Source organism: Micropterus dolomieu, linkage group LG01, assembly GCF_021292245.1.
Source record: "Micropterus dolomieu isolate WLL.071019.BEF.003 ecotype Adirondacks linkage group LG01, ASM2129224v1, whole genome shotgun sequence".
Taxonomy (NCBI): Eukaryota; Metazoa; Chordata; class Actinopteri; order Centrarchiformes; family Centrarchidae; genus Micropterus; species Micropterus dolomieu.
In genome coordinates, this window is record NC_060150.1 from 33,259,559 (window position 1) to 33,277,679 (window position 18,121).

Genomic DNA, 18,121 nt, shown 5'->3' on the forward strand with positions numbered 1-18,121 from the left:
ATTGGCCAGTGAAAGGTCAAGTCCACACTGAATACAATCTACTACAGCTATATGTGACCTTTGCGCTGTTAAAGGGCAAATCTCCATTTAGCCTGGTGTATCTATACTACATATAAATATCACCTGCCATGTTGTGATCACTAAGTATACCTGTACATACGTTGATTAATGATCAGTGGTTTGTCTCTTGGAGCCAATCCCTAAAACGTGCAAGAGTGATGATGTTAAGTGTGTGTGTTGGGAAAACATTTTGATGTGTACAGTGATGCTGTTGCTTTATAAAAAATACTGCTGTGCTGCATTGACTGGAGCACCAAATTGCAAAACCATATTCCTCCTTGTATATTTACACTCTACATATTGGTTAATTGCATGTTCAGCCTTTCTTAAATACACTTTAATTAGAGCCACTTAGCTTCCAATATCTTGTAAATAGGCAAAGAGGGAAGTGCACACTAAATGTGCCAAGCTGTCTAGGAGTCGCTTCAGAGCCCAGTCCCGTTTCCTCCACGTAATTGACGGCTTGACACAAAAACATTGAATATGCTGGAAGATGACTCCAGTGGAAAATATATCATATAATGATGCTGATTCTCTACTGCTCTCTCTCTCTCTCTGGCTCTCATCCGTTACATGTCCCCCCCCCCCCCCCCCCCCCCCCCCTTATCTTTACAGTTACAATTTATCATGTTTCTCTTAAAAACTCAGCTCCTCTTCAAATGTAATAAATCTTCCATATTGGCTGTTGCATTTCTTCACACATTCATTTCTTTTTTTTCAAATTTGCATTGACTCATGCTGCCTTCCAAAATCACAAGAACAGAGGGCAACTTGAGCTATGAAATTCTTGAGTAAAATTACTAGACTGAAGACTGAAGATTGTATTTGGGTGACAACAGTTATAGAAACAGAGTCCAGTACAAATGAATGGCAAAAATATAATCTTTACAAACAAAGGTACATTTCTAAAGTGAATTGCCACATCACTATAATGACCTTTTACATTGGTGACGCATCCTGGTTGTAGCTTGCAAGTCAGTGACTGAGTCAGAAATTAGAAAATATAAAAAACATGATGGTCATAGCTTCCCTGTTCCCTGTCAAAGGTACCATATATATCTTGTACTTAAGAAATGACCCAATCATTTGTATTGTAAGATGCAGGGTTTTTGTAAAAAGGTGGTAAAATCTCACTGATGTGATGGCTGTCATCTGCTAAGAGCATGTCATCTGTCATTATTCACAGAGATAAGGCTATACCATGCTGCTGACAGAGCACACTCACCAACTTCCTGTCCAATGGAACAACAGCGCACACTTGCTTCACTCAGGGCCGGAAAACCAGTCTTCATCACCATGGAGACAAACAGGAAATTGTGGTGTGAATTTGTCTGCAAGTTTGATAGCTGCAGGAAGATAGATATACTGGAGGCATCTGATTGAATAAAACATAAGAGCTACATTATGACAAGAGCCTAGTAAATAACAGAGGAGTACTACAAGTTATTTAATGTGGATTCCAAGGGAGAGTCAGGTCGGTATACTGCAATAGCTGCATGCAGGCACGTGCAAAAACATTTAGCGCCATGGCAAGGCCGTGTTAAATATCAGTGCTGTTCCTGCTATCCACACCAACAATTGGTACATAACAGTGACTATCAAAAGCTTGATTTGTAAAAATAGACTATACAGTCATTCTCACATAGATTCTCAATCATTCTTTACAGTTTTTTTTTAGGGTAGCATGAATTTAATTGCAGGAACAGGAGCATTTGCCACTAAAACAGTAACAGTACACGTGGGTGCAGAAGTGGAGTTTGGGGATATTTCAAACGGGTGCAGATTGTTTTCTAAGTCTATTCGAGATACCACTTTTTATCTAATAGATATTCTCACCCCGTTTTTATGTGTGCATTCATGCATGTCAATCATTTTTATTGCTGTGACTTTCATTAACATTCAGTACACTAATGTCCTTGCAGATGTGTGCTTGGTAAGATCAGGCATTGTCTCTGCCCTTGTGTGAAACACAGCTTTGTTGATTAGGCGACGTCTCCCCACTGGGTACCCAGCATGCAGCTGTGCTATAGCATCACTGTGACGTCTGTGCCTGTCACACCAGGGCGCTGAAACATACTCGGATATGGCATCTGTGGACTTGGATCCTCTGCTTGCTCTGTCTCTTTAATGCCCTCCTTTCCATATTTTTTTCTCATGCTGTCTTCTCTTTTCAGATATGCTTCCTTCCTTTTTTTTTTCAGATGTTTTTTTCCTCTATATCTCAAAAGTTTCCTTACTAAAATACTGTTAATACTGTCTATCTTCTGTTAATGATCCGCACTCTTTCAATGTTCTCATGCTTCATCTCTTTTCTTTTCCTTTCCTTATAAAGCTTACCATAATCCTAGAGTATATTTTAAGTGCAGGGGTATACAGTTTGAATTGTAACGCTCACCTCAAGTAACAAAGACATCGAAGTGCTGTATGAAAAGTTAAACTAAAGCTCTGTTCTTGAAATGCTACTGTGCTCAATTTTGTTGAGCTGGTTAAAGTTGGAACAGTGTATAGAGGCAGACTTTTGCCCGTGACTGGACAAGCTTTAGCAGACTTCAGCATTAAGATTTGTTTTACATTTGACCGGTCAAGCCAGTCGGTCAAAGTTCTTTTCTTTTTTTAACCCTCTTTGTCTTCATTGATGAGTCCTCAAACAAATTCAAAAACGTGATGTAGTGTGAATGTCAGCTTTACTACTTACAGCTTTTACAGTGGCTTAGTCTGGTATATCTTTTTCCAACCCACAGGCTACTTGCTCCCAGGTCCTGTCTTGAGTGCGTTAAATTGTTTGTGCTTTTTAAAGTGAGCAAATCTATTTTACTTGGAAGCTGCCAACAAACTACAGTACAGGATTAATATTATTTTCAGCGAAGACATAGGGCTGGGCAGTAAAACTAAAAAAACTAATAAAATAATGATAATTATCGCGATCTAATGTTCCTCAATAACAATTTAACAAATGATCAGGAAATGTTATAAGTATTTGATTTAATTCATTTGACTCACAAATGAATTAGCACTTCTGTTTTTATTAAGATATTTATTTTCTTGAGGAAAAAGGGACTGAAATTAAAACTTAATTTTACTCATGTATATTTGTTGAAAAAAGATTTTATCATAATAGTTTTGGATGTTCTACCTCAGATTTGTTAAGTTAATTGTTTGGCATCAAGTATTTGTTCTGACCATAAATAATAGTTTAAAATCACAATTAATCATCTGGGCTCTTCAACTTACACAAATCATTTATCGTGATAATTATCGATATTGAATGATATGAAATTTTTTATCATGATAACATTTTCGGCCATACCGCCCAGCCCTATGAAGTCACTATCGCCTCGATTATTATGCAGCATTCAGACCAAACGCGAATTTAATCCATGCAACGCTTTCCTCGCGGGGGTTTTATCGCTGTACAACTGCAGAGTATTCGCGCACAACGCGATAACGCAAATAAACTCGCCATTACTACAGCTGTATGAACCCAAAGTAAACATTTTGCTGTGATTAAATAGCAATAAATGGATCAAACTGATGCAGAAATAACTACATTATAATGCAGGTTTGTTAAACACAGGAATTCATGCTTTGTTGGGTCTGTCAGCAAGTCAGCAGGACAACAACTTCTAAAATGTTTATTTTCTGAATGGAGTTCAGATTGATCAGGGCTATGCTATGCTAACTTGGTCACAGTAAAGTACAACGATAGCTGGAATAAAGTTACATACACATGTTTTCTGAACTCATCAGGTAGTTCAACCTCCTCGCTCTCTTTTCTCCCAGCAATGTCCAGTTTTGTCCGGTTTTTATATAAATATGAAGTAGTAGTCCAACAGAGCTCTGCGTGCCAAACAACACTGGAACCTGATGTGCACGGAAGCTAGCTACTGAGAAGCTCGATTGAAGATAAATCAACGTTGTAATCCCAAAAACTAAAGTAAAAAGCTAATTTAATAAAAGCAGTTTACTCTGAGCTCCTCCCGCAAGCAAATGGCGTAGTTGTCAGAGCATAATCCAGTCCGACTATGGATTTTTATTTATCAAAAAGCTGGAGCGCTGCTCTCTGCTCCTCTCCCCCAAGTTTAGCAGCTCTGCGCCGGCCAGCACATTTTAAATCTCTCGCTCTGTCTGGCCCCTCTCCACCCAACGCTCTGAAGCCGGCGGTGACGTACGGTCAATCTCAACGCTGATAGGCTATTGCGACTCAGCGTCATGCGACTTTCTGGCTTGAGTTGAAAATATTCAACTCACGCAAATTCCTTCGTGTTGCGTTCGCTTCGCCTTCGCGCCGCTTCGCCTTCGCGCCGCTTCGCACCACCTGACAGGAAATCATCTTTGCATTGACTTTGTATGTAAACTCACCGCCCTGAATGCTCGCTTCGCTTTTGGTCTGAAAGCACCATTAAGGTTAAACAGACTGTTAATGTTGCTAATTTTCACAATTTCTGTAGTAATTATATATTTGTGCTGCATCTCTAATGCTGTCAACATCCTGAGTACCATCTGATCTACCTGGTTACAAAAATTACATTAGTCAGAGTGGGCCAGTGGCGAAGCAGTAAGGCATAAATTACACACTCGACCATTGATCGAGAGTTTAGACCAGAAGCTGTCTAAACTAGCAGGGAACTAGTCCCAGATCTCTGACTGGGCAGCTCACTCACACAAGTCAATGTCTTGTAGACTATTCGGCAATCCTTAATGTTATAGCTCTACCTCTAAATATGAAAATTGGGCCACAGGTATATGCTAATTTGAGAGTCCATGGGCTCAAGTAGGTCAACCTGTTAATCATAGTCAGTCAGTAGTATAAGCTAGCTGTACTCGTCCAATTTAAAGCCTTAACTATGCAGCGTATTGATATTGGTCTGAAACAAAATCATAAGCATTAATTTCATGAACATTTTAAGGCATGTTCTCTTAAAAAGCACACTTCCTATTGTATGCCAAATGCTTTCATGGGTCAGTCAGTCATGCTGAGACCATTCTCTGCACCATCTGCTGTAATACTCCTGCAGCATTACACGGCCATAGTCTATCCCCAGTGGTAAAAAATATTTCTCTAAGGCAGCTGCTAGAATTATGATATGCCACCCCCTCTCATCTGTTTGCACAACCCTAGCTCTGAGCATTGTAAAGCTTAAAGTGTATTTGCAACTGTGCTGTAGAGGAACACACACGCATGTTTCATGATTAATGTTATTGTCCATTGAAGTTTGAGTGTTTTAGTTTATCCATTGTACCTACATTACAAGTGTGCATGGTGGAATGACCAGGGTATTAATAGATTCACACAACCTGCCAGCACCCCCCTGCCTGCAGCCAACAACAAATACGCAAGTGTGCACGCACACACACACACACACACACACACACACACACACACACACACACACACACACACACACACACACACACACACACACACACACACACACACACACTTCATATTTGTATCAAGCTGTGCCTGAGTCATAAGAAATGCCAGGTGACAGGTCTGTGTGTTACAGCAATGTGACGCATGGCCAGCTCTAAATGGAAACTCCTGCAATGTACCTTATGTGTTTGATACCCCGCTGTTTTTCAGTGTGTACAAGGTTTATTGAAGCGTTCTGTAATGTAGCATTTTGTTGGATCACTCAAAATCATTTGAGTGTTAAATAGTCCAACTCACCCCATAGTCCACAATGTCTTGTTTAATTGTAGTCATATGTAAGACTCAAATAATTTTAAACACACTATGGAAAGGAAAAGTAAACCTGAGTGGTTCTTTCAGTCGAAGCTTTTAAAACACTGCACTTGATTGCCCTGAGTTGTTTTCAACATAGAGAGAAAAGAGAGTAAGATGTAAGTGTTGAAAAGAAGCATTTCAACATACACATAGAGAGAAATGTGATCACACATAGAAAGAGAGGTGATTATCTGCTTTTGAGTCATGAATACACTCAAACTAGAAGATTAGAAAATAGCGTATTCTTATGTGCATGTGTTCTCGCACAGATTTCACTCGGTAAAAAAAAAATTGGTAGACTATTAAGTTACGTTACAAGTCGCGTTGGATATTTCATGCGCGGGCCAGGTATAGAAACACACAGGGTGCAGATGTTGGATCACGGGTGGAAATATACGGAAAAAAGACAAGTTCTCAGTCTTTTAGGCGACTTTATAAAACATACAAAATGGAGCAGTAGGGGGGAGAGGGACAGAGAAAGGCGGGGCAACCTGGGGTGTTTACCTGGTGAGTGTGTCAGTGTGGGGAGAAGATCATGATGCCAGCTCAATGTTGTGATGTCTGTCAGCCATCACCAATGGACGATGGCCTTGTCTATCGGCCCAACCATATTTCATACTACACTTACATGTCATCTCGCTCTCTCTCTCCCCCTGTCTCCATCTCTCTCTCTCTCTCTTTCTGTCTCTCTCTCTCTCTCTCTTGCAACATTCCCACTCTCCTTTCTCCTCCAGCTGCTACATCGTCCTGAAAATCTAATCTGTAAACTGCTCACATCACCAGGTGTTCTGTGCCGAAGATTAGTATTGATTGATGGCCCCAGTCAGAACTCTTGGCCTGAATCATGAATTAGCGCTCATAACTTGTCATCAGGCCGGTCTGATTGGGAGGAAAAAACTTTTTAAGGTGGAAGCTTACCCTTGTGCCTGTTATGGTTGTTTTTTTGTTTTGTTCTGAAACACACCACAATTTGCTCGGTTATCTGAGATTGTTAACGGGAATACCAGAACCGTGTGTGTGTGTGTGTGTGTGTGTGTATACAGCACATCCATACTGTAGGTGTACTTTCTGTTACACTGACTGTCTTTTAAGAGGCAGAATATAGTCATGTGAGCCATAATGTGAAGTTATGACGTGAACGATGATCTTCCAGTCCGCAGAATGAGCAGAGCAGAGAGGCTGCAGTACTGGAGTTGATGACAGCTAAACTTGTTAGTGAGTGTGTGTAATTAAACCACCTTGAGTAAAAAGCCAATACTTTATCAATACACCTGTTGAACAAGTGTAAATACGTAGAAAGTGATATTTCAATCTGCCTCTGTCCACAGTCTCTCATTTTCTATGTTTTACACAAGCACAGCGCACTAGCTCGGCTAATAGCGAATTGTTACAAACAAGCTAAAATGAAAGCTGTCTGTTTGTAGTCTAGCTGTTTATCTTAGTTTGCCATGTATATTAACATTAGGCAAATTCTTGTGAACTACGCTGTTGGCTGAGACAAACCAGCCGCTCCTCTCTCTACCAGCAGTACCTGCAGGCAGTGATTCATATCAGTAGCAGAGGTAGAGTTGTAAACTTCACTCAGTATTTTGATGTCAGGAACCATATTTATTTAATTGACATTTTAGGTTTGTTTCCAGTGAGATATTACAGAGTTTATGTAGTGGATTTGCTCTTTTAAACTTTGCTATTGCTAGAAACAACATAGTTATTTTTAAAGTATTACATTCTAATTTGGAAAAAAAATGATAAGAGTATTGAACCAAACTGATAAGGATTATCAAGAAGAGTGGGAAAAGAGTTGATAAAATCCTAACAATACCCATCCGTACAGGTTTATGATAATTTATCACTCACAGATAATGAGTCCATTAGGGGAGAAGGAGGGGGGGATTGTCATACCATTTTATATGCAAGAATGTTTGTTGCTTTGCATCTATGACACAATGTGTCTTGTTCTGATTTAATTACTTTATTATTTATAAAGATTAAACATGACAATTAACTTTAGTCATGTTGATTTGATAACCACTGAGAAATAAAACAATTTGTATAGGGGCATGTAGGGTTGGGCTGATAGACGATGCCATCGTCCGTTGTCGATGGCTGAAAGACATCACGACGTTGAGCCGGCATCGTGATTGTAAAACCCCTGCCCCCACAGCAAAAAAAAATCTCAAATGTTCACATTATATCACCCTGTGAAAGCAGGTTTTAATGACCACAAACATTCTTGTCATTGTTTTTAAGTATGCTTTGCACCTGCCTTGGAATTCTCTTCTCCCCACACTCTGACACACTCACACACACCTCAGGTAAACACCCCAGCTTGCCCCGCCTCTCTCTGTCTCTCTCCCCCCGTCTGCTCCATTTTCTCCATCAGCAGTATGTTTTATAAAGTCGCCTAAAAGACTGAGAACTCGTCTTTTTCCGTATATTTCCACCCCCGATCCGTTATCACGGCAGCAGGTGAGCTGCACTCCGGCTTATTATGACGTAGCCTATCAAACAACTGAAACCAACATCTGCACCCTGTGTGTTCACTGTTGCTTTACCTGGTCTTTGCGTAAAGTATCCACCACGACCGATTTTTTTTACCGAGTGAAGTCTGTGCGAGAACACATGCACATGACGACTGACGTATGCGCACTTGATGACTTCGTCCAACCCGATGTTTCATTGTAGACATTGTCCAATGGAAATTTTGTAGACATCGCCCAACCCTAGGGTCATGTAGATTTCTAACCCACGTACCCCACCGGGCAAAAACATTAACGTTGAACCCTGCCTTGACTTTTCGATTTCTAATCTCTAGCATTTCTACTGGACATGTGATTTCACCTTCATATATACATCACTGATCTCCCTATCTCTCTCTGTTTTTTTCCTTCCCAGATAAATGAGTTAAGCCATGTTCAGATTCCCATCATGCTCATGCCAGATGACTTCAAGGCCTATTCTAAGATCAAAGTGGACAACCACCTCTTCAATAAGTAAGGTGTTTTTAAGTATATTATGTCGTTGTTTTTAATTCACAAAGTTATTTTATAATTCTGTGAAATGTTCTTTATGATGTACTGCAGCTTATAAACTGTCACTTGTCCTTTCTGATTTTTGCAAACACACAGGGAGAACATGCCTAGCCATTTCAAGTTCAAGGAGTACTGCCCTCTGGTGTTTCGAAACCTCAGAGAGAGGTTTGGCATCGATGATCAGGACTTCTTGGTAAGAAAAGGCTAGCAAAATTACTTCCACTTCTGGAACATAAACCTGTTTCTATTTAGTACTGGATTAGTCTGACTGGCCACACAAGGGAGTGCCAGCTACTACAGAATGTGGGTCAATTTACAGGCAATATATTATCCTTAAATGTATTTGAATCTTGTGTATTTTATAAAAGTAATCACTTGGTGCTACAAGCATACTGAAAGAAATTTGATCACAGTCTTAACTAGTAAACTGTCACTTTATTGCACTTTTCCTTTCCCTCTTTTGTTTCACCCCACGCCATGTCTTTCTTTATTTTTCACAAATCCCCATCCCCAGTGCAGGCAATGAGTTGGCAGTATTTGGAGGTCGTTATGTCCCAGCTCAGTGCAGCTGTCTTTCTCACATATTTACATTAGGGTTCGGGTGGCTGCAGTGAGTGGGCAGTTGGGGGTGTTAAGACACTGGCCAGTGCAAAGGAATGTTGTGGCATTCTCAAAATTAAACTACTTTCCTACATGAGGCACCACATTGTGGTGCTCTATAACCAGCCTGTTGGAATTATTTTTAATTACATAGGTCATATTCCTCATTATAGCCAATGGATGCCACCAGCTTCAGGCCTGCTCGTTTGATGAGCAGCAGTAACCATTTGTTTTAATGAGCATAGCTAGCATTATTAAATTAAGTTTTGGGAGGGTAACTGAAGCGCAAAGAGATTAACCTTTTTTCCCCACATTATGGTGAATACATGGGGGAGAAAATGGTTAACTAAAACAAAAACATTAGGATATTACTTCGAAAGCTTTTCATCTATGCCAGCCTCAGGCAAAGGGCCTCTTAAACATTTTCAGCCTGTGACACAAACCACTTCCACGTTACACCCCGAAGTGTCCATGCTTTTTAGTAACCTCCAGAACAAGACCAATTTTAGGTCTAAACACAGGAGACAGAAATGCTGCTTAAAAGTTGTATCAGGTTACAAAGGTTAGTCCTCACTTTGCTGTACAAGCAAGAGATGCTATGACTTGAAGAGGGGAGATTGAACTGAGGGCAGAGGACATGAGGAATTCTTGGAGAATGAGGCATTAAGCCAGGGATGTTGGATCATGTTACTTTTGAGCTCTAAAGTCTGGGCAGCAGCTGTGTGTGTCTGCATGTAGGTTTGGACAGGCAACAGGCGTAGGGGTCAGAACCCCACATGTTTAGACTGGAGTGTGGGAGGTGGTCAGACAACAAGAACGTAGATGCAAGACATGTTGTATTGTGGGATCTGTTCACATACACTAGAGGAGAAGCTATAGTTTCACTACCAGTTATTTAATCACAAGATGTCATAAGTGGTTCTGACTCATAGTTAAATAAGCACTGTAACACTGTATTTAGTGAGACAGGCCTTTTAAAAAAAGCTAAATACAAGTAAGAACACTATCCTGGCTCTCTGAAGGCAATGCAAAGAATGCACATGCAAGGGTTGTCAAGATGACAAGCTGATCATATCCGGTGTGTTGCATCCTGATCAACATGATTGTGATTTTTTTGTTTCCGTCTTTGCTCTGTGTGTTTGCAGAACTCTCTGACACGCAGTGCTCCCATGAACAGTGAGGCCCAGGGACGGAGCGGGGCCCGCTTCCATACCTCTTACGACAAACGCTACGTAGTCAAGACCATCAGCAGCGAGGATGTGGCTGAGATGCATAACATTCTAAAGAAATACCATCAGGTGATAACTGACCTATCTTACTACAACCCTTTCCTGAAACAAACACTAATCTCTCAAGGGGACCGCAGGACTTCAGAGATACTGTTGAGAGACACAGGCCTACATCATGTAGAGTTCATGCACTGTGGCATAGTAACAACATTTATGATGCAATTTTAGCTGTTGCTCTACCTATTGATCTTAAATTGGTCAAAAAAAGTGTCAGGGTACTGAATCTTATGATTTCCCAGCACAGCTGTTGCAGTCCTCAGATCAGAGTGACACTGAGTCATAAAGGGATCATGCTGTGTTTTATGAACCTTTCTTTCTCTGTTTCTTACAGTCTCCCCTCTAACGCAGACACTAAGCATGCATTGTGACCATAAAAGGGTCGTGAATTGATATTCCTCTCTCTTTTGGTAGTTCATCGTGGAGTGCCATGGCAACACGCTGCTGCCTCAGTTTCTGGGGATTTACCGACTCACCGTGGATGGAGATGAGACCTACATGATTGTTACACGCAATGTCTTCTCTCACCGGCTTTCCGTCTACAAAAAATATGATCTGAAGGTAGGTGATCAGCATGAATACTAGAAGGCGTTATGTAAATCTGATCTATAGTTGAACTGCAATCCCTTGTTGCCACTCATTTTTCACAGATCATATGAGCGTTTGGTTCAAAAATAAAAAGAATGTAAATTCGATAGTTTTTGTGGATTTCTTTCCCCCGAAGACAAGTCTGTTTGTAGTTCAAATATTTTATGAAGCTTGTGTTTAACACAACAGCCATTTCTATAGGGTAATAAGTGATCTAAAACAGGGTTAAGAGCTTCAGGTAACCAGTCTCAGAGCACAAAGTTTTAAGTCGTTTTAAACCATTGGGTGAGCTTCTGTGTTCAGACATGCACAAGGGTTATGAGTATCGGCAGGAATGAGTGGAAGTAGGGTGGTGAGGGAAAGGCAAAAGCAAGACTTTCCAGTGCTTCCAGTAACAAGATGGAGACTAATTTCCTTTTCTTTTGTCTCTAGGGTTCCACTGTGGCAAGAGAGGCTAGTGACAAGGAGAAGGTACAGTCACCTGTCGTGAGCCAGGATCCACTGTAAAACATACCCACAAAGGTTTATACATTGGCACAGGCAGGATCTCTTAGCCTTTTAACTTTAACCGCTTTAAAGAGTAACAATAATCTATACTCAGAGTGCTACAATTTAAAAGCAAAGTACAAATGTATCAAAACAACATGAATATACAAACCCATCAAAAGAAACACAACAGTTAACACCGCCAGCATGTTTTTAAAGCGCTTACAAGTTTATCGATCCACACGGACACCACATTGTTGCATGTATATACCATTTTTTTATGATCCAAGCGCTCCCTTTTTATATGTTGTGGTGGAAATAAAACTTATTAATCAGTGAACATAAATAATGCCCATTTTCTTCATGTATTACTTTTCACGTAGCTCACTCGGAGTCAGTGTGGATTGAACAGATGGACACTTCCATAGCACTCGCGCACCGCTGACGTCACAATTCTGGTTCAGTTTTCATGTGAGGAACAAGGGAAATTAAAAAGTATTGAGAAACTTTTTTTTACAAACACATGAAACCTAGAATTGTTTCTCTTTGAAGTAATTTAAACAGTGTTGTCATGTACTGAAAATGAGTCAGTTATTCTGATTGAACTCTATGTCCATTAAAAGCCATGTGGACAGTTAGAGAATGACAGGGAGAACAAACTGTTTGCAGCGGTTTCAATAACTGACACAGCTTCAAATAATTCCAGCCTTACTGTCATCACCCAAATGGCCCAACGATCACAACTGTGGTGTCGGCTTTTGTTTCCCTTTGGGAGGGGATGACAGTAGCAAATATCCATCTCCTTCAGTTAGCACCTACTCCATCACCCCATTCCCCTTCTATCCCCTGCACGCTATTTGTGTCTATTTAATTTGCTTCATCCCCTCTAACCTCTCTTCTGCTGTTCCATCAGTTCCCTTGCTTGCTGTCTGTGTGTGAAAGATTGAGGGGTGTGTGCGTGCGTGTGTGTGTGTGTGTGTGCGTGCGTGTGTGTGTGTCTCTGTGTGTGTCGGGTTTAGAGTTTTATTCAATCATACGTCTCATGAGTAATTCTGTGTATGATGTGTTTTCAATGTAGCTGTGTATCTGACTGGGCTGTGTGTGTGTGTGTGTATGAGCAGTATATGTGAGCAAGAGATTTAGTGTGATCGATAGTGATTGAAGCTTTGCTGTTTGTGTGAGACTGGCTAATTTGAGTTTTTGGGGCTTGGCTGCTTGGACAGAGTCACCTGTCAAAAATGAATTGTGTCACTGAAATTGCGAAGGACCTGATGTGTCACTGCTTCCAGTTAAAATTGTTTTAGCTAACTATTAGAATGGATATAAGATAGCTATATATAAGCAACATATATATTCATAAATAAAAGGCTTTGACCTTTTGAGTGATGGAAGTTTCTGATATCGTCCTAGGGCACTGTAACTTTGGAGAGCTGTTCAGCAATATTGGAAGGGGATGGTTGTCCCAAGGGATTTTTTTCACATGTCTCAACATGTCGCTCTACAAAGGTCTGTCTGACAAATGAAAAGAGTTTTGATATGAGAGCGTCACAGTTTTGACCCAGAAGGGTTTGAACTTTCCACCAGGGTTTTACAGAGGCTTAATCGTGAGGCACCATGCAGTGAGGCATGGAGGACCTCAGGGAATCCCCAAACTAAATATAGCCTCCTGTAAATGGAAGAAGAAACAAAACGTTATTGGGGTTTAAACAGATGAGTGGAAAAACAAAGCAGCTGAGGATTTGAGACTGTGTGACCTCTTTTTGTCTGCAGCTCAGCTGTGTGTGTGAAACACCATCTACAGTCTAGCGACTAAGAAATGTTAAACTACGATTAAGAAGCAACAGGATCCATTTTTGCGAAGCTGACATGAATGAAGATGTTGTCTACCACTGACTCTTAACTCACACATGATTACAAGTTGATGCTGTTAATCTGTCGGTAATCCTGTGGTTGTCTTACCTTTCAGTGAAAAATACAGTAAACATTATACATATATATTGTCGCCATAGCCATTCACTGCAAAATACAGTACACGATCGATTACACATACTTTCAAATGTCAACACTTGTTAACACCCTACTTAAAACAGGACGCAACTAAAGCTCAGACATTGAAGACAAGGATCTGACAAGAGACATGCTTAAATTAACCTGCCTTTAGTGCTCGTGCTTTGATTAATATGTTTACTTCAAATAATTCTTCTGTATTTGAAGTCCAGTATGTTAACACTATAAACTTAACACTAGTTCACACTAGTGTGAACTCTCACACACACTGCAGTTAGTCAGTAAAATGAAGAAGAGGGTGCATCATTCCAAACGAAAGCGGAAAATCATGTGTTTCTGTTCAGAAGGTACAGTGTGTGGGTGCCAACCTATATTGCTTCACACACACACAAACAACAAGCATGGCAGGGTTCTCTCCTGATTGCATGACCGCCTCCCTTTCATGCATGCGTCTGCATGTTTTATAAAATTGTTTTTCTGCATCTTTTTTGAAGTTACGTTACTTCTAACACATTACAATGTGTATGAACACAAGCCCCATTCTGTTGCACATTGTGGACATGTTCTGTTCTACCCACATATGACATGTGTTTTTCTTTTCATAAAATACATTTTGCGGTTCTTGTAGCTGCTGTCTCAGGGTGTTGGCTATCAAACAGCAGCAATTGGCTTTCTGACACATTTATGTACAACATTTTACCAAGCAGATGTTCAGTGAGTTTACTGTTTTTTTTATTCTAGACTAGAGTCCAAATTAGGTACATTTGGTCTTACTAATGCCCATCAAATCGTACAGGTTATTTGTGGGTAAGCTCAATAAACCAGTTACCACCCATTTAGGAGACTGTCCCACAATTTAGCAAACACCAGTGGAGGGGATTCCTGCGATCACAGCATTTGTTATGTGACATGGAAAATATAGAGGTTGTGTTTGTATGTTATTAGATCGCTACTGGTCCTTGGTTTGTGGAATACCACCTGTCTCGCTTAGGTCTCTGCTAAGTAGCCATCTGCTACAGTTGTTTGTTGTTTTTTTTTAAGCTCCTCTCTCTCCTCACACCAGCACTGGCCAGCATGGCTATAATGTGTCAGTATGACTGAGTGTGAACCTGCCTTGATGTTTTATCAGTAGCCCCTTATCCAGTTATTGTAAGTCCTTATAAATAGTACCACACCTGAATAGATGTTTGGCAGAATACAGGTTCATAGAAAACCATTAGTTTACAGTTGTGTCCTTGCTCTTCTTGGTTCCAGCTCCTGTCCTCCTTTAGAGTAGTGCTGCCAGGCTGCTTCCTTTCTTCACCAGGCATCAAAGTGTAGGCAGACCACAGTCATGCATGCATACATATATACATGTATACATAATATACCTCCTGAAGATTTAACACTTAGAAATAATTATTAGGGACAGTCTTAAATCCAATTGATTAATGACACTAATAGCATGGAAATAACTGCAAAAATAATTACACTTCGAAGACATCTAAGAATTATAAAACTATAAACTGGTCGTATGGACCTTTTGCGTTGATGCCCTTTCCAACCCTCTACCAATTTGAATAAAACAATTGTGTTCTGTAACATTTTAAACACTTTGCCTTTACTTCCAACTTCCTTCCTCCCTTCCTCTCTCCTTTCTTCTCTCCTCTCCTCCACCCCTACCGTCCCTCCCTCGCTCCCCCTTTTCTAGCAGCCGCCCCCACCAGAGGATGTGCCCCCGCGGCCCAAATCTGGTAATGTTCAGCAAAGGCTGCAAACACTGCGGATTGCCACGCGCTTTTACTGCGCCATGAAACACGTAAGAGATGTAAGAGAACCAGGGCTCATATACCAGGCATGATCTATTAAACCAATCTTATTTTAGTTTTTTTTTTTTTTTTGTACGGCCGAGAATTTTTGTTTCCTCGTCTTCTCCAAGCTGATACACTGTTATTTAAAGGCCATATTTTGCACCCTTTCCATCCATTTACAGTCACCTTTTGCTCAACTTGTCAGCAACGTCAGCTTTGCCAGACAGTTTGTTTTTGTTCCCACCATTCACTCAACGGCACCAACATGTATCTGAAACACTGGAGAGCAAGAAGTGGAAGAGTATGGTGGTGGCATGAATGGGAAGGACACACTGCGTGGTCCAAAAAATCAGGAACCAGAGATCGTAGGGGAAGTACATACTTGTTACATTGCTGGAAAGATGATTTATTTATTTCAGTTTGTTGATATTTTTATTCCAAAGTATCGACTGAATCTAATCAAATTAGCAAGCGACATTATCCGACCTGTGTACGCTAACCACAGCATGGTGTTAAAAACAGAGTACACATTTTGACTTGTCTTCTAAACCGGTAAAAAATTGTTTCTGAAGAGTTAAAGGCAAGATGTAATATAGCCTGTGATGAGGAGAAACTGCTTTTTAAACATCCACAGCCTTCTCAGATAATAAGTGTTTTATGAGCAGTCAGTAATGTTGGCATATTGAATGAGTATGGCAATTACCTGTGTCTCAGTGCTTTGTTTGTTTTTAGTTTTGGGGGGACATTGCCTCTTTGTTTCCAAAAAAATAGTCCAGCATTTGACAGCCAAAATGTTTTTTTTACATGCTGTGTTTTTATAGAGGCAGCACAAGTTTAGTCATTAAAGGGAACATTTGACAAAACCATTTAGTTGCAAACTATTTGAAGCACATTTTTTATGCACAGCTTATATACTCCAGAGCTGCACAGTTAATTATGCTTATGTGATATACACATCTTATACGGTGTTAGATAAACACATGAAGTGCTTGGTTCATGTAGCCTTGCATGTAGTCAGTATGAATCTGCTGTTTTGCTTGTTACAGTCAGAGCTCATAATTTACAAACTGCATATCACTCATTAATCTACACCTGAGATCATCAGTAGGAATATAAGCGGGTAAAGTGGGTAGCATACCACACATCCTACACACATCCCTCGGAGACAGAAATACATTAATGTTGTCAAAGGTGAAGATTAAGATTAATTTTATGAGGTTGGGGAGAAATTTACCTATCACACAGCTTTAACAGGCTCATCGACAACCCACCCTTTCTTGCTGCCTCTAATGTATCTTTCTGTTTTTCTACTAACAACCTCAACGTAGTGCCAAGAGTCACATTTCATTGCTGCCGGTGTAACAGAGAAAATCAGTAGCAGACCAGCTGAAGACCAGAATCCTATGCATGGGAGAAACCAGAAGATCTAATGAACCGGTTAGAAAGACTGAGGATGTATGGCGTGGAAATAAAAGGCAGTTGAAAATGAAAGCATAGAAAGATGGATGGATGCAAGAGCTGAGGTGTCTGTTTAGCTGACAGGCCTGCAAAGTCTTTCAGGTTATGTTCCCTCTGCAGTCAGCTTTATGTTGTGTCCTCATTTACTTTTTATGTGACATCTCTATATTCAGTCTAGCAAGTACATCACATATTTATTGCAAATTGGAGGTCTATGTCTGTGTATATATATGTGCTCAAATGTCCTATTTTGTGATGTGTATTCCTGTCTTTATCTGTGTGAAGGTGTAATCTGTATGTGTGTGTGTGTGTGTCCGTGTGTGCTGTCCCAGGCTCATTCTAGTGCTACAAAGTGCTGTTGTGTTGCTGCTCTTCTCCTGCTGCCATAGAAACACTTTAGTAGTTAAACTGCTGCTGCTGCTGCCCTGTTACCACATTTCCTGCTCTCTTTTTCCTCAGTGACTCAGAACTAGGCCCCCGTCCCAACTCATGTTACACCTCCTCCCCCTACAGGCTGCTGGCAGTTCTGCAGCAAAATTAACCCAAGTAGATAGAGACACCTAAATAGAAAACTCCCTTCATTCTGCTAGGATGAATAGTGGGACTCACAAAGATACAGTATGCAGGCTATAGGTTTATAAGGAAAAAACTTTGTTACATGCAAACTACAATCTGGTTTCCGATAAACATCTTACAACAACAATGTTTGTATAATTTGTCTCAGGGAAGGATATACTCTGCCATCAAACTAATAAGAAGGGGATGCTTTTCGGAGACCAGCCCAGTGCCCCAAAGGACGTTTCATAGCTTTGAGTTGAACGTCTTTTTTTTTTTAATTTTATTTATTTATTTATTTATTTATTTCATGACACACAGTGTATGGATCTACCAGATGCATTTGAAAAGCCGTCCAGTGTGCCACAGAAAAATACTGACTGTCCTGTGTTTCGTGGTCCTGAGAAGGAAATCCATTTCACTGTAAACTATATGGAATATAAGCGAATTGGTGCATCAGATGGATCTGTGCCCTGCTGTGAGCATGCTGCATGTACTGTATTTACACGGTTAAATCTTTTAGCTTGAAAG

General features: G+C 40.4%; 1 protein-coding gene across 2 annotated transcripts in view; it reads left to right on the forward strand.

The window, feature by feature from the left end:
- The window catches only part of pip4k2aa (phosphatidylinositol-5-phosphate 4-kinase, type II, alpha a), a 33,591-nt gene that overhangs the window by 9,614 nt on the left and 5,856 nt on the right, over positions 1-18,121 (forward strand). For both annotated transcript variants that reach the window (XM_046065683.1, XM_046065679.1), the window contains exons 2-6: positions 8,684-8,781; positions 8,917-9,013; positions 10,566-10,718; positions 11,121-11,267; positions 11,727-11,765. In XM_046065683.1, coding sequence (XP_045921639.1) covers positions 8,717-8,781; positions 8,917-9,013; positions 10,566-10,718; positions 11,121-11,267; positions 11,727-11,765 — 501 coding nt within the window. In that variant the 5' untranslated portion in view covers positions 8,684-8,716. The remainder of the gene's footprint in view (positions 1-8,683; positions 8,782-8,916; positions 9,014-10,565; positions 10,719-11,120; positions 11,268-11,726; positions 11,766-18,121) is intronic.